The 14,214-nt window shown below is 39.3% G+C and overlaps 1 protein-coding gene across 1 annotated transcript in view; it reads left to right on the forward strand.

Moving 5' to 3' along the window:
• Positions 1-1,752: 1,752 nt before the first annotated feature.
• mmp17a (matrix metallopeptidase 17a) overlaps positions 1,753-14,214 on the forward strand; it is a 94,308-nt gene continuing 81,846 nt past the window's right edge. The window contains exon 1 of the mRNA XM_060890897.1: positions 1,753-2,298. Coding sequence (XP_060746880.1) covers positions 2,158-2,298 — 141 coding nt within the window. The 5' untranslated portion in view covers positions 1,753-2,157. The remainder of the gene's footprint in view (positions 2,299-14,214) is intronic.

Genomic DNA, 14,214 nt, shown 5'->3' on the forward strand with positions numbered 1-14,214 from the left:
AGAATCCATGGATGGCAGGCTTTTGAGTGTCCTTGCAAAGAAAGGTGGCTATATTGGTCACTGATTTGTTTTTGTTTTGTTTTTGAATGTCAGAAATGTATATTAGTGAATGTTGAGATGTAATATTGGTTTCACTGGTGAAAATAAATAATTGAAATGGGTATATATTTGTTTTTTGTTAAGTTGCCTAATAATTATGCACAGTAATAGTCACCTGCACACACAGATATCCTCCTAAAATAGCTAAAACTACAAACAAACTAAAAACTACTTCCAAAAATATTCAGCTTTGCTATTAATGAGTTTTTTGGGTTCATTGAGAACATGGTTGTTGTTCAATAATAAAATTAATCCTCAAAAATACAACTTCCCTAATAATTCTGCACTCCCTGTATTGTACATCAAACCGATTGCAGATTAAATATATTTTTTTTAAATCATCCCTTTCAACATCCTTCTTGTATTTTGTTGTATTGTCTCTTATTGGTGCCTATCTGATACTATAAGAAGTAAACACAAATTTTTCAGGGGAAAAAAATGGCTACAAACTGACCAACAATACCAGTGTGTGTAATCAGTATGCGAATACACTCTTCATAAATCGTGGCAATGGTTCGGCACCTGACACACTTGTATAAGCAAAAACACTGTCTATCAGGTCAGTCTTGAAATTGGTCCAGCACCTGAATAACTTCTTGTCAGCTATGCTCTTTAACAGTGATGGATTGCATAAAGACACATGCGCATAGCAACGAGTCGGCACTGTTAGTAATTGTACACTTTGTGTAGTGCAGAGCCCTTGAGTTTCTAATCCACATCCAGCTCTGGAAGACTGTTTCACTATAACATACCCTCGAGTGACCTCAGTGGTTACAGCTATACCCTTGATGAGAGGAGACATCTGATTTGTCCTTTCTCAGAGCAAATTTTGGGACACCTTAAACACACACACAACACACACACACATACACACACCTCAAACACACACACACACACACACACACACACACACACACACACACACACACACACACACACACACACACGCTTTGTCTTAATAACCTTGTGGGGACCTCCCAAATGTTTACAAACTGGTTTACAAGAAGTTACAAAAAATGTCCTCACAAGGTGAAAATTGTCAAATATTTATATCCAAAAGGGAACATTCCTCAACAGCATATACAAACACATCCACATACATTCTCCATCTATCTATCTCTATCTCTCTCTCTGTCTAGACTTAGGTGTAGCACAACATTAATTAGCTACAATAATAGTAATGTAAATTGTATGTCCTCACAAGGATTATAAAACAAAGGGTATAAATGTGGGCACAGTTTTTTGAGGACTTTGTGAGTGACCTTGTTGGGACATTTGGCTGCGCTCCATGAGGAAAATAGCTTTTGTAGCTGTAACTGAAGCTTCTTTTTTTTATTTAAAAAAAAAAAAATAAAAAAAAAATAAAAATAATAATAATAATGAAAACACAAAACAGTATTCATCGTGGGGACCAGGCAAATGTCCCCACAACATCAACACTGTCAAATATACCAGATAATAAACCATATATATATATACTGTATATATACACGCACACTCACAACCCCCACCACCCAGCGCGCGCGCACGCACACACACACACACACACACACACACTCTCACTCACACACACACACAAGCGCGCGCGCGCGGTGTATCTGATCCCTCACAGCGCGCGCCACTCACTCTTTGCCGCGCGGCAGAAGAAAGAGCTCGAGCGCAGCTGCTCAGTTTTAAACGGGATTCCTTCTCGTGCTTCTTCACTGACGATCGCTCGCATTTACTAACCGGAAAAGTATCTTATAGAGAAGGACAGCACTGAGAATCCCTCATGCGTACCTGGAGAGACTTCCAGCGCACTCCAGAATGACCAGGACATACATAGCATCAGAAACATTTCCCCCTTATCGGATATGAATTGTTTTGTGTCCTGTCTCTCCTCAGCTCTGCGTGATGCGCGCTTCACGTGTTATGTGTTCTTCACGTGTTACGTGCGCTTCACGTGTCCTCGCGCCACAGTGAGGTTGTTCAGCCCAGTCAGCTCGAGCTCGTAATGCACATATAATCCGGCGTGTATGCCACGGCTCTGGATGTGCGTGTGAACTGGTCCCGGTGGATATGTGTTCTCTTAATTCATTTTCCAAGTGGAGTGTTTGGATTGTGTCTGATCTCGTGATGCTCCTCGTGCCTATCCTCTGGTTGGCGTCGCACGCTCGCGCTGCTCCATCTCTCACAACCGAACAGATGGATATGGGGGTGGTAAGGGCTTTTATTTATTTATTTATTTAATTAATTTTTAATGTATCGTTATATTTTTAATTGACTATTTGCTTTCTCAAGCAGGAATCAGAGAAAAAAAAACCTGTTGGATAGGTTGCCAGATCTCTTTTTTTTATCACACTTAAAATTGATTTAAAATTGACGCTTGTCATATATATGTATATGTTTTTTTTTGTTTGTTTTTTTTCGAATTATAAAACATTTTTTTTCCGAAGTTACACTTCGTGCCAGGTTAACGCAGTAAACTTAACCCAATCTGGCAACCCGTCCCCCTTAAACGGCTTGATGTCTAATTCGATCATTTATTCACATCCACTTATTTCCTGCATCGACTTCTTGCATGCTCCCTGAAGACCACAATAGTTTGCAAACACAGCCACATAAACCTCCAAACGCATTTCAGTCACTTTCAGCTTCTAAAATACATCCTTACTGGACCTGGTTTGTTTTACATGTCATAGGCTTCTATGTGCTTGAAAATAAATCAGCTTATAATGCCTTGTTATAAAGGTTGTTTTTGTACTGATTGTTTAGACAGACACAAATCAGATTACAACAACCTGAATAATGGTGGTAATATTGTGTCCCTAGTTTCTTCTATTTATCTGAGCATGTGCAACTTTTGTGCATCTCCAGGCACAAGTCTTGCATTATATATATATATATATATATATATATATATATATATATATATATATATATATATATATATATATGTGTGTGTGTGTGTGTGTGTGTGTGTATACAGTATATATATGTGTGTGTGTGTGTGTATACAGTATATATATATATATATGTGTGTATATATATATATATATATATATATATATATATATATATATATAAAATCATTTGTATACTGTATATCAACAACAATATCATCACACACGTTTGTGCTTTGTAAGATTTCCCCGGTTTTTATTTTTTTCCCAAGGAGTCACCAAGGTTTCAGTGGGATTTTATGTCTCACCAGTCATATCACAATCAATGCAATGTCTTTTTTGTGTTTTCTTTGCGTAAACTCCTCTGAGGTCTCAATACAAAACCAATTACTGCATACTGTACTGGGTTTTTAAGAGCGATTGAGAGAAAAAGTTTGACTAAGTGTTTAATTACAGCTTTCAACCAGGTTTAAAAAAATGCAAGTGAATGAAAATCCCAGATATGATTAAAAACCCTTAAGCATTTGTAAATCACTAAATATGAAAGCATTTTTCTTGTATTTTGAATGCTTGATATCTAGCAGTCAAGCTAGATTTAATTTAGTATGTCAGCAAACACAGAGAAACCGCATCCCTAATTAGTTCAGTTCATTGTTTAAAAAGACTCAACTCGTGATCGTCTTGTGATCCTCAGTAACAGGAAGAGTTATTAATTTCATATCAAAGCAGAAAGTCATTTCAGCTCATGTCGTAGTAGGCTATGTTTGAGTTTTTAATACGTTTAACACTGTTCTATTTTTTTCAGTGCGCACTTCCTTTTGCAAAGTGTTCAGTGTGTATTCGTCAGGATGGCACATGGTGGTCATTCTCTCTTCATATCAGTGAGACTCACCTATATGTGAAATGTTAGTTTAGTAAGAAGTAGGCTGTTGTACTGGATTGATTGTGGAGCATGGTACCTATATCTATAGGTGCTTCCTTGGTGAAATACACCTGGACTAATGAGCACCACCACAAATAGTCTGACCTCTTTAGAGCCCTAAGGTACTTTTAGAAAAGTACATCTTTGGACTTGTGCCTGCAATGCAGCTATTGTGATTCTAACCACAGTCTCTGCACCAGTTATCATAATCTCATTTACCAGAGCCTGTCAAAGCCCTCACCATTCTCACTCAGCACCCACAGGATCAGCTTGCTTTCCTGAGGAGTCCTTGAGGCAGCAAGACTTTTGACACATTGATTAAGGCCATTAGAAGGATTTTGCATGGTGGCACCTGGTGGTTGCAGGAGCTCATAAGGGCAAGAGGCTATTAATTGTGGGACAGATGGTTTGCTATCGGTTTTCCACACTGATTAGTGTTAAGTAGGGGGAATGGAAGCACATGGTGCACTGATTGGGCTTTTAAAGCTGATCACCTGGTCGCAGGTGTGTAGGATAAGCAGTGAGTAATGATTATCTCCATCTTATCTCCAGGTTGTCTCTATCTTGTGGGGTTTTTTTTTGTGTATGTGTGTATGTTTAATTTGTATTCTACCAATTCAGTTCAACTGTGTGAGCAAACTGACAGTAAAAACTACTGTGTTTCCTTTAGGGTGTGCAGCAATATCATGGTCCAAAGGAAAAACAAAAAAGTACTCAGATTAACATTGTTCTATCATCTGATTGACTGTTCGAGCCAGTTTAGATTGGCTGTGATTAAATTACAGACGAAAGGGCATGTTCAATTTTCTCAACAACCACCAGATGTAAAATCCACACTGTAATGATTTTAATTTCAAAATGCTGTTTGCAAAGAATTGGCAATGCATTCAGTAGAGCTCACAGCTCTACTGTCCCTGGATTTGGGCCTCTATATATGAATAAATGAATGAACTTGGGGAATAGAAGCCTTTATTATCGTCACACATACATTACATCACAGCGGAATTCTTTTTTTTTTGCATATCCCAAATGAGGGTCTTAGCATATCCCAGCTTATTATCAAGCTGGGGTCAGAGTACAGACACACATGGGGCGGTGGCACCCCTGGAGCAGGTGGGGCTAAGGGCCTTGCTCAAGGGAAGAACATGGATAGCAGTTTGGAGGCTTGAACCCTGACCTTCTCATCAGTAACCCAGCGCCTTGTCCACCGAGCCACCATGTTCCCACGCCGCTGTAACTTTCAGTGTCTGTTTGTCACATGTCCATCTTGTCTTCCCATGGATTTCTTCAGGTTCTCCAATTTCCTTCTACCCCTAAAATCATCCTAATGGGCTAAATTGCCCCGAGGTGTGAATGCATATGTGCATGTTTCACTGTGGTGTCCCTGTGGTGGATGTGGTAGCCTAGTGGTTAAGGTGTTCGGCTACCAATTGAAAGGTTGTGAGTTCGATTCCTACGTCCACCAGGTTCCCACTGCTGGGCCCCTGAGCAAGGCCCTTAACCCTCAATTGTTCAGTTGTATAAAATGTAAGTTGCTCTGGATAAGGGCATCTGCTAAATGCTGTAAATGTAAATGTGTCCCAATTGTGGTGTTTCCTATACTTAAAAGCCATTGATCCTAAAAGAATAAAGCACTTTACTAACGATCAATGAATATCACAGTGCAGGTTTTTTAGTGTATGTGCTGTTGACTGATATGACACAGATCTTGAACTGGATAAAGGACACATGTCAATCATGCCACAGAACCTACAGAGAAAACAGTTGGACAGTTAATAAGACATTTGGACAAATCAGTATTCTGCATGCTTGGGACAAGCAGAATTTATGGCCCAGCTATATTGTTGTTTTTGTGTTTGTTTTATTCGCAGTTCTCCAGCAGATAATTTGGTTGAACAACCAGGAGCTGAGTATTTATTTAATTTGACTTGACGGTATATCTTTACTAGATGGATTTATTAGTAAATAAACCAATGAACAATCTCGCTTTAAAAAAAATAAGACACTAACCAAAATATTTTATGTGCGAAACACAGAGCATACACTACAGCTTCATAGTCAAACTATTAGCTGTGTTTTATCAATGGCATAAACAGTCGTGTCACATTAAGAACTTATATAGAACTGGATATTAATGATATATTGGTTTATTTTCCTTATGCTACAGTACATTCACACATGCAGTCGCTCAGTGACAAAGCGTCTACCGACTTCATACTGTAGTACAGCGTCTGGAGACTTGCAGCGATAAAATCACTGCGTGTGTGAAAATGTAGCATTAGTCTGTATTAACGCACCCCTTTGGGATGAACAGGAGTGCCGACTGTGCACCAGGCTTTCTTACTTCACATCAGTACCCGACCTCACTAATACCTTTGTGGCTAAATGAGTACAAATCCACAGCGATTTGTAGAGGAAATCCCAATAGCCACACTGCAAAATCTAGTGGGAAGAAGTGGAGAAGTGGAGCTTATTATAATTTCAAAGGGGAATTCAATCTAGAAAGTGATGTTCAAAAAGCACATGGGGTCAGGCGTCTACAAACTTTTGTCCATATACTGTAGTGCATCACGCTTACTATTGGGTAAGTGATATTCTAGAAAAATGGGAAAGCTGCCTTTTATTCCTTGCAGGTCCCTGTTCTGATTTCTGTGGTTTTACTGGAACAAGCGCTGCTGCAGACATCTCCAAACATTAATAAATCATATCTATTTAAGAAAGATGCTGGGGCTTTGGAGGTCATTGCACATTTAGTAATTCTGCAATCTTGGTAATATGTAAGCTTATATAAAAAAAAAAAAAGTTATTAAAAAATAAATAAATAAATAAATAAATAAATAAAAATATATATATATATATATATATATATATATATATATATATATATATATATAATTTTTATTTATTTTTATTTATTTATTTATTTATCAATTTTTTTATTGCTTTAAATGAAGTCAAATTGTTCCTTTGAACAACAAAAGTTTAAGTTAAATTGTATGCTCCATTATGAATTGAAGAGCTCAGTCAGAATTGTGAGGTAATAAAAAATATTTGGAAATCTTTTGGACTCGTGGCATGGCATAATGATCCCATGCTTCACGTGCCACTTTCTGAATCAAGCTTTACTGTAATTTCTTTAATGAGACCACCATCTGGTCTCATCAGCAGCAGGGCAGTTCAGAGCAGACCTTATCTTCCCAAAAAGGTTTTAGCATCTCACACTCTGCCAGATACACACACGTGCATTGCAGCATGTTCTGAATATTAGCCTGTCATTCTCCTGCCAGACGCTGAAATATGCCCGTGTTTTTTGATGTACGACTCCCATGCTGTTCATGTGAATGTTTTTCACATACAGTACCTTCACCCGATTTCTTTTCTAATTACTCTGAGAGGCTGTAGAATGAGGAAAGGGGGGGAGATGATTGATTGCTAACAGGAAGTGTGTAATATTTAGCCTTAGTGCTGAGGAAAGTAATCAAAGGAAAAGGAAAAGCGAACAAACGGAACGCAGAACAGAGGCAAAAGGACTACGCCATTTAGACAAGTAACAAAGATGAAATCAATAAACCTCCTTTTCAGCCCAGGATAGACCTGTCTCTTAGGGTTAATGCACAGACCATCAAGAGTTTTTTTGTCCTGTTAGATGTGTCAAAAGAAATATCTGAAACAAAAGGAAAAAGATATAACAGTGTGGCTTGATAGGGTTAATCATCCTCATTATCTTTGTCCTCCGGGCAAATTGCAGACATTGAATCTTGTCCTACTTTGAGGATTTCTGTGACCTCTTGCGCACAGGCAAACATCTTGGGTGTTCAGATCGAGATTGAGGACGAGTACATTATTTCCAGAACACGGTCTGTAGGGACGTGGCCGTAGAGAGGGAGAGAATAATTTACACAGAGTTAGAGAGATGTGCAGTAAACAGAACAGAGCAGAGCCGCACCTCCTGGAAGATGGCGAGAAGGTGGGTAATGAGCACATCATTCTACCAACTTCCCACGCTTTTCTAACCCTTACGGAGCCAAAGTAGGCCTTATTCATGATGCTCTGTGTGACAGAAGAGCGCAAAAGCTGTGAGATGGATACAAACTTTTCATAGTCTTACAAAAAGGCTATTTCAGAGTCACAATATGTGGTTGTCAAGGACAACATCAGCAGATTCTACTAATAGTAATAATATCCCACCTATTAGACATGGCTAAAAATGTGTCTACCTTTGAATCAAATAGATTCATCTGTTTTTTTTTGTTTTTTTTCTGATCCGTCTAGTAAGGACCGATAGATCCTGCATAGATTCTGAAGCCAAAGAAATGGAATTTGCACCTATTTTGTTGTGTCCTGGTTCAGCATCGAATTTTTTTGTCTTTTCATACTCAACAGTGGTCCTAAAAGGCTCATATGAAAGTAGACACTCAGGGCTTTTCAGAAGTGGTTCTATTTTTCCAGCGCCTACTAGAGGCAATATATTCATAGAACATTTTCAAAAAACATAAACGGATAGTTTTTTTTTCCCCACACAAATGTTTCTATCTTCAAAGTGATATCACACCAATTTCTGCTCTCAAGTACTTCACAAGCATCTAAAAAATTGAAGGAGTTATTGTCAACCGGCAAAGCCAACAGAGTTAACCAGCATCAGTCAACAGAGTCTTGACTCGTTTTATCAGGCTTGCGGTGAGAAAACAATTTGTTTGTTTATACCAAATGAAAACGTCCAATAAGTCGATTTATTTCCACCGGTGGAATAAAACACCAGTGAACTAGTAAAAAAGGGTTAAAGCCTGCCATTCATAAACCATGCATCACATGCCAAAAGAACATTTAGAGAGATTTTAAGACAAAAAAGCAGCCCAAGTGCTCAAGATACAAATATCTCTTAAGTTCGGGTTTGTTCTTTGATTCCCATCCATAGAAAATATTCATTCATTCATTTTCTACCGCTTATCCGAACTACCTCGGGTCACGGGGAGCCTGTGCTGGTCTCAGGCGTCATCGGGCATCAAGGCAGGATACACCCTGGACGGAGTGCCAACCCATCGCAGGGCACACACACTCTCATTCAGTCACGCACTACGGACAACTTTTCCAGAGATGCCAATCAACTTACCATGCATGTCTTTGGACCGGGGGAGGAAACCGGAGTACCCGGAGGAAACCCCTGAGGCACGGGGAGAACATGCAAACTCCACACACACAAGGCGGAGGCAGGAATCGAACCCCCAACCCTGGAGGTGTGAGGCGAACGTGGTAACCACTAAGCCCACGTGCCCCCTTGATGCCCAATGACGCCTGAGATAGACACAGCCTCCCCGTGACCCGAGGTAGTTCGGATAAGCGGTAGGAGATGAATGAATGAATGAATGTGTTGTTTCAAAAAGCCCAGTGAATTACAGAAGTGAGGAAAGCCAAAGTTCAAAGCTTCTTGACAATGGCACACATTCTTTGACTTTCGGGGTCAAATCGTATTCTGAGCTCAATTGTTTAAAACCGCTTAGTCATGTTTTGGTCAGAACTTTGTTTGTCACTGCATTGAGAAGGCAGCACATTTTTATTCAAATAAGACTAAACTCTACACTTACAGTATGAAAGGGATTTTTTTCTTTAAATGTGCTCCATCCTATAGTCCCTTGCACAGAATCCCATACATTCATACAGTATATACTTAAAACATATGTGAGCGCCTTCCTGCACAGCAAGGCTGTAATTTTGAGCTAGCTGTATATATCTCACCAAACCAAGGTTGGGATTTTGCTAGAAACCCCAGCACACCAAACTAAGAAGCATTCCTTAATAAACTAAATATATGAATGGAAGAAATGGCAGAACTTCAGATAACTCTCAGCAGTAATGGATCAATTTGTGTGGTCTACAGAAAGCATGACCTCTTCCACACATTGAAGCTGCACGCAATGTGGCTGGTTTAGACTCAGAAGCTTGAGGAGGCTTTACATCCAAAGCTTTTCCACTTTCCATTTGCCAAAAGGAAAAACCTCAAATCTGGTCCATGTGCAACCCTGCCTTGTCTTAACCCTTCATCTTTGTTCAGTTTGAGGTCCAAGGCTCCATGGCACTCCTGTCCAAAAATCCATACAGAGCTTGTAATTACTGTGGTTTTGCTGTTGGACTGGATTGTAGCTCAAAATAACCCATAAGGCAGCTATAAAACAGCATGAAGTAAACCCAGAAAGCAACAACGCTCTGCTTTCAAATTGCTTTCAGAATTGTTTAAGCAGTTGCAGAAATGTTTCGAGCAGATAGCACGTCTCACGATAGCTGTCATTCTTATTTATAATGCCTGAGCCAAACAAGCAAAAAAAATAAAAGCACCATGCTGCATTTCGGCAACAGGCGTCGTCGTTTTCTCGGAAGTGCTCCTGAAGTCCGTCTCACATTTGCATTTGTCAGTTCCTAACAAGATGACCGAGACAAAAGAAAAATGCTTAGCTGGCAAGCAAGTTGTGCCAAGGAATCCATTTTGACCAAGCATAGCTTCTAAATGTGTAATGAAGAATTAACTTCATGCCTTTTTGCATAATGCTAAATTGACGCGGCTGTTCCTCTTTGTGGTCATGATGACAGACGTGTGAGCGATTGATTGAGCCAATGTTATGCTCCCAGGCATGATTATTAGATTCAATCAGTCAGTCATGACATTCGTTTTGATTAAAAGTGCTTGGATGTGCATCAACCACATTACAACAAACCAGCATAATTAGGAAATCCGGGTTTGTTTATTTAACACAAATTTTGACTTCTAACCCCCTTCCTGATTTTTTATTTTTTTTTTTGCATGTTCGTCACAATTTATTTTTCAGATTATCAAACAAATTTAAATATTAGTCAAAGATAACACAAGTAAACACAACATGCAGTTTTTAAATGAAGGTTTTTATTATTAAGGGAAAACAAAATCCAAACCAACATGGACCTGTGTGAAAAAGTGCTTACCCCTAATCCTAATAACCGCTTGGGCTGCCCTTAGCAGCAAGTACTGCAATCAAGCGTTTGCGATAACTTGCAATGAGTCATTTACAGCGCTGTGGAGGAATTTCGGTCCACTCATCTTTGCAGAATTGTTGTAATTCAGCTACACTGGAGGGTTTTCAGCATGAACCGGATTTTTACGGTCATGCCACAGCATCTCAATAGGATTCAGGTCAGGACTTTGACTAGGCCACTCCAAAGTCTTCATTTTGTTCAGAGGTGGATTTGCTGGTGTGTTTTGGATCATTGTCCTGCTGCAGAACCCAAGTTCGCTTCAGCTCGAGGTCACGAACAGATGGCTGCACATTTTCCTTCAGGATTTTTTCTTAGACAGCAGAATTCATGGATTCATTTATCACAGCATGTCTTCCAGGTCCTGAAGCAGCACATTAGCCCCAGACCATCACACTACCACCAGCATATTTTACTGTTGGTATGATGTTTTTTTTTCTGAAATGCAGTGTTACTTTTACACCAGATGTAATGGGACACACACCTTCCAAAAAGTTCAACTTTTGTCTCGTCAGTCCACAGAGTATTTTCCCAAAAGTGTTGGGGATCATCAAGATATTTTCTGCCAAACCTGAGACAAGCCTTTATGTCTTGGAACTCTTTTTCCGCCATTTTTGCCCAGTCTCTTTCTTATGGTGGAGTCATGAACACTGACCTTAACTGAGATAAGTGAGGCCTGCAGTTCTTTGGATGTCGCTGTCGGGTCTTTTGTGACATCTTGGACGAGTTGGGGTAATCTTCTCGGGGGAAGTCGTGGCCTAATCGGGGGAAGTCAATGCCTAATGGTTAGAGAGTCTGACTCTTAACCCTAAGGTTGTGGGTTCGAGTCTCGGGCCGGCCACGACTGAGGTGCCCTTGAGCAAGGCACCGAACCCCCCAACTGCTCCCCGGGCGCTGCAGCATAAATGGCTGCCCGCTGCTCCGGGTGTGTGTTCACGGTGTGTGTGTGTGTTCACTGCTGTGTGTGTGCACTTTGGATGGGTTAAATGCAGAGAACAAATTCTGAGTATGGGTCACCGTACTTAGCCGTATGTCACGTCACTGTTTTAATTTTAATCCCTTAATAATAAAAACCTTTAATCTTTAACATTTAAAAACTGCATGTTGTGTTTATTGTGTTATCGTTGACTAATATTTAAATTTGTTTGATGAACACGTGTGACAAACGTGCCAAAAAAAAAGAATAAAAAATCAGGAAGAGGGCAAACACTTTTTCACACCACTATAACACAAAACTATTCAAACGTCCTTGTTTTCTTCTCCTGACACTGTAATTGTAATTACATTTGTAATAGGAGCATGTATTAAAAATTTGGTAAAATATTTTTTTTTAACCAGACTGGCAATTATCTTCTGCTGTGCCCTTGTTTAGCATGACACCTTGGTTAAAATAGATCCTATAAAAGCTCTGTGAGGGAAGTCACCTTGACACGCAGTCATTAAGAGGATGAATAAAGTATAAAATCGTTCTCTACATGTTCTCCTTTCACTTACTTACATCCACCCTGGTCGTGTAAATTAATTTTTTTTTTTTTTGGAAGTAAAACATCCCATAAAGCATCGTTATAGGCACAGTGTAAATATTATAGTGTTCTAGGGATTCGTTTCCCTGAAGCCAGGGTGTAGCTTTGGAAAAGCTCAGCTGGTAGAGAAAGTAAGGCCAGTGTTAAACATGACCTTGTGATAAGAGCCGAGGAAACTTGGACTAAACTATCATTTTTAGAGATAGAGATGTTATGTAGCTTGATGTTCACAGCTGAGCAATAAGATGATCCTCTCACCTCTTATCTACATTTCATGTTTGGCACCATGCGCTCGGTGATGATGGGTTGTGATGTTAGATACTGTAGAAGGGCTGAAATGTGATATCTTTAAAAAAAACAAACTCAACAGTGATATGATTTAGGTTGAGTAATGTAGTCTGTCCTGAGGTCTCGTCGTATCATCCATGGGATAATGAGAGAGATGTGAATCTCTCAGTTATACACTGAAGGGCAGATAGTAGTTCTGAGAGCTTTTTTTTTTTTTTGCGATTGTTACGGCCAAGGCAATTGCGATTGTTCCCGCCTCCGCCTTGTGTGTGTGGAGTTTGCATGTTCTCCCCGTGCCTCGGGGGTGTTCTCCGGGTACTCCGGTTTCCTCCCCCAGTCCAAAGACATGCATGGTAGGTTGATTGGCATATCTGGAAAATTGTCCGTAGTGTGTGATTGCGTGAGTGAATGAGAGTGTGTGTGTGCCCTGTGATGGGTTGGCACTCCGTCCAGGGTGTATCCTGCCTTTATGCCCAATGACGCCTGAGAATGACAGGCTCCCCGTGACCCGAGGTAGTTCGGATAAGCGGTAGAGAATGAATGAATGAATGTTGCGGCCAAAATACTTGATTTTGCTGCAGCTCTTTTCAAACTTTACAATTTTTTTGTGCTTATTTTGCAAAATTGCAAGTACAGGATTCTTCTTTTAAGCTCCTAGAAGTGTTGACATGTGTAGTTAATTTATTTTGATAGCTCTACACATGTCTACAAGAGTTTTAGCTGAATGCGTGTTGTGATGACATCATTCCACATGTCATGTCCCAAATATAATGGACTGATTATGTGGTATCTGATATTTTTCTCAAGTCCCTAAGTGCTCTTTTTGATAGCTTTACCATACTGTAGCAATTCCATTCCACTCTAATAAAAGAACACTATGTTTAAGGTTCTGTCGGCTATCTTTTCACCGGTGCATGCTTCGATTTTCTCCTTTTTGTTTCTACTCCACAGACATTTAATGGAAAGAATGATAAATAATCCACCACGTTTCTGTTCATTACACCTGCGACCGTGTTCTGCATGCGTCTTCTAAATGACAGCTCATGTGAAGCGGGATGAAAAATACCAGTCCAAATGTAATCTGAAGTAATTTAAAGTATTCATTTATAGGCAAATATTTTACAGAATCCAGTTTGTTTAATGTCTTAATCTGGGTTAATTAAAAGGATCGAGTTATAGATTAATGTCTCAAATAGACTAATGTCTTAATCTGGATGAATTAAAAGAATCCACTTGGAGACTAATGTCTCAAATAGTATTAAAGTCTTAATCTGGGTTAATTAAAATGATCGAGTTATAGATTAATGTCTCAAATAGACTAATGTCTTAATCTGGATGAATTAAAAGAATCCACTTGGAGACTAATGTTTCAAATAGTATTAAAGTCTTAATCTGGGTTAATTAAAATGATCGAGTTATAGATTAATGTCTCAAATAGACTAATGTCTTAATCTGGATGAATTAAAAGAATCCACTTGGAGACTAATGTCTCAAATAGTAT

The sequence above is a fragment of the Tachysurus vachellii genome, chromosome 17 (assembly GCF_030014155.1).
Source record: "Tachysurus vachellii isolate PV-2020 chromosome 17, HZAU_Pvac_v1, whole genome shotgun sequence".
Lineage (NCBI taxonomy): Eukaryota > Metazoa > Chordata > Actinopteri > Siluriformes > Bagridae > Tachysurus > Tachysurus vachellii.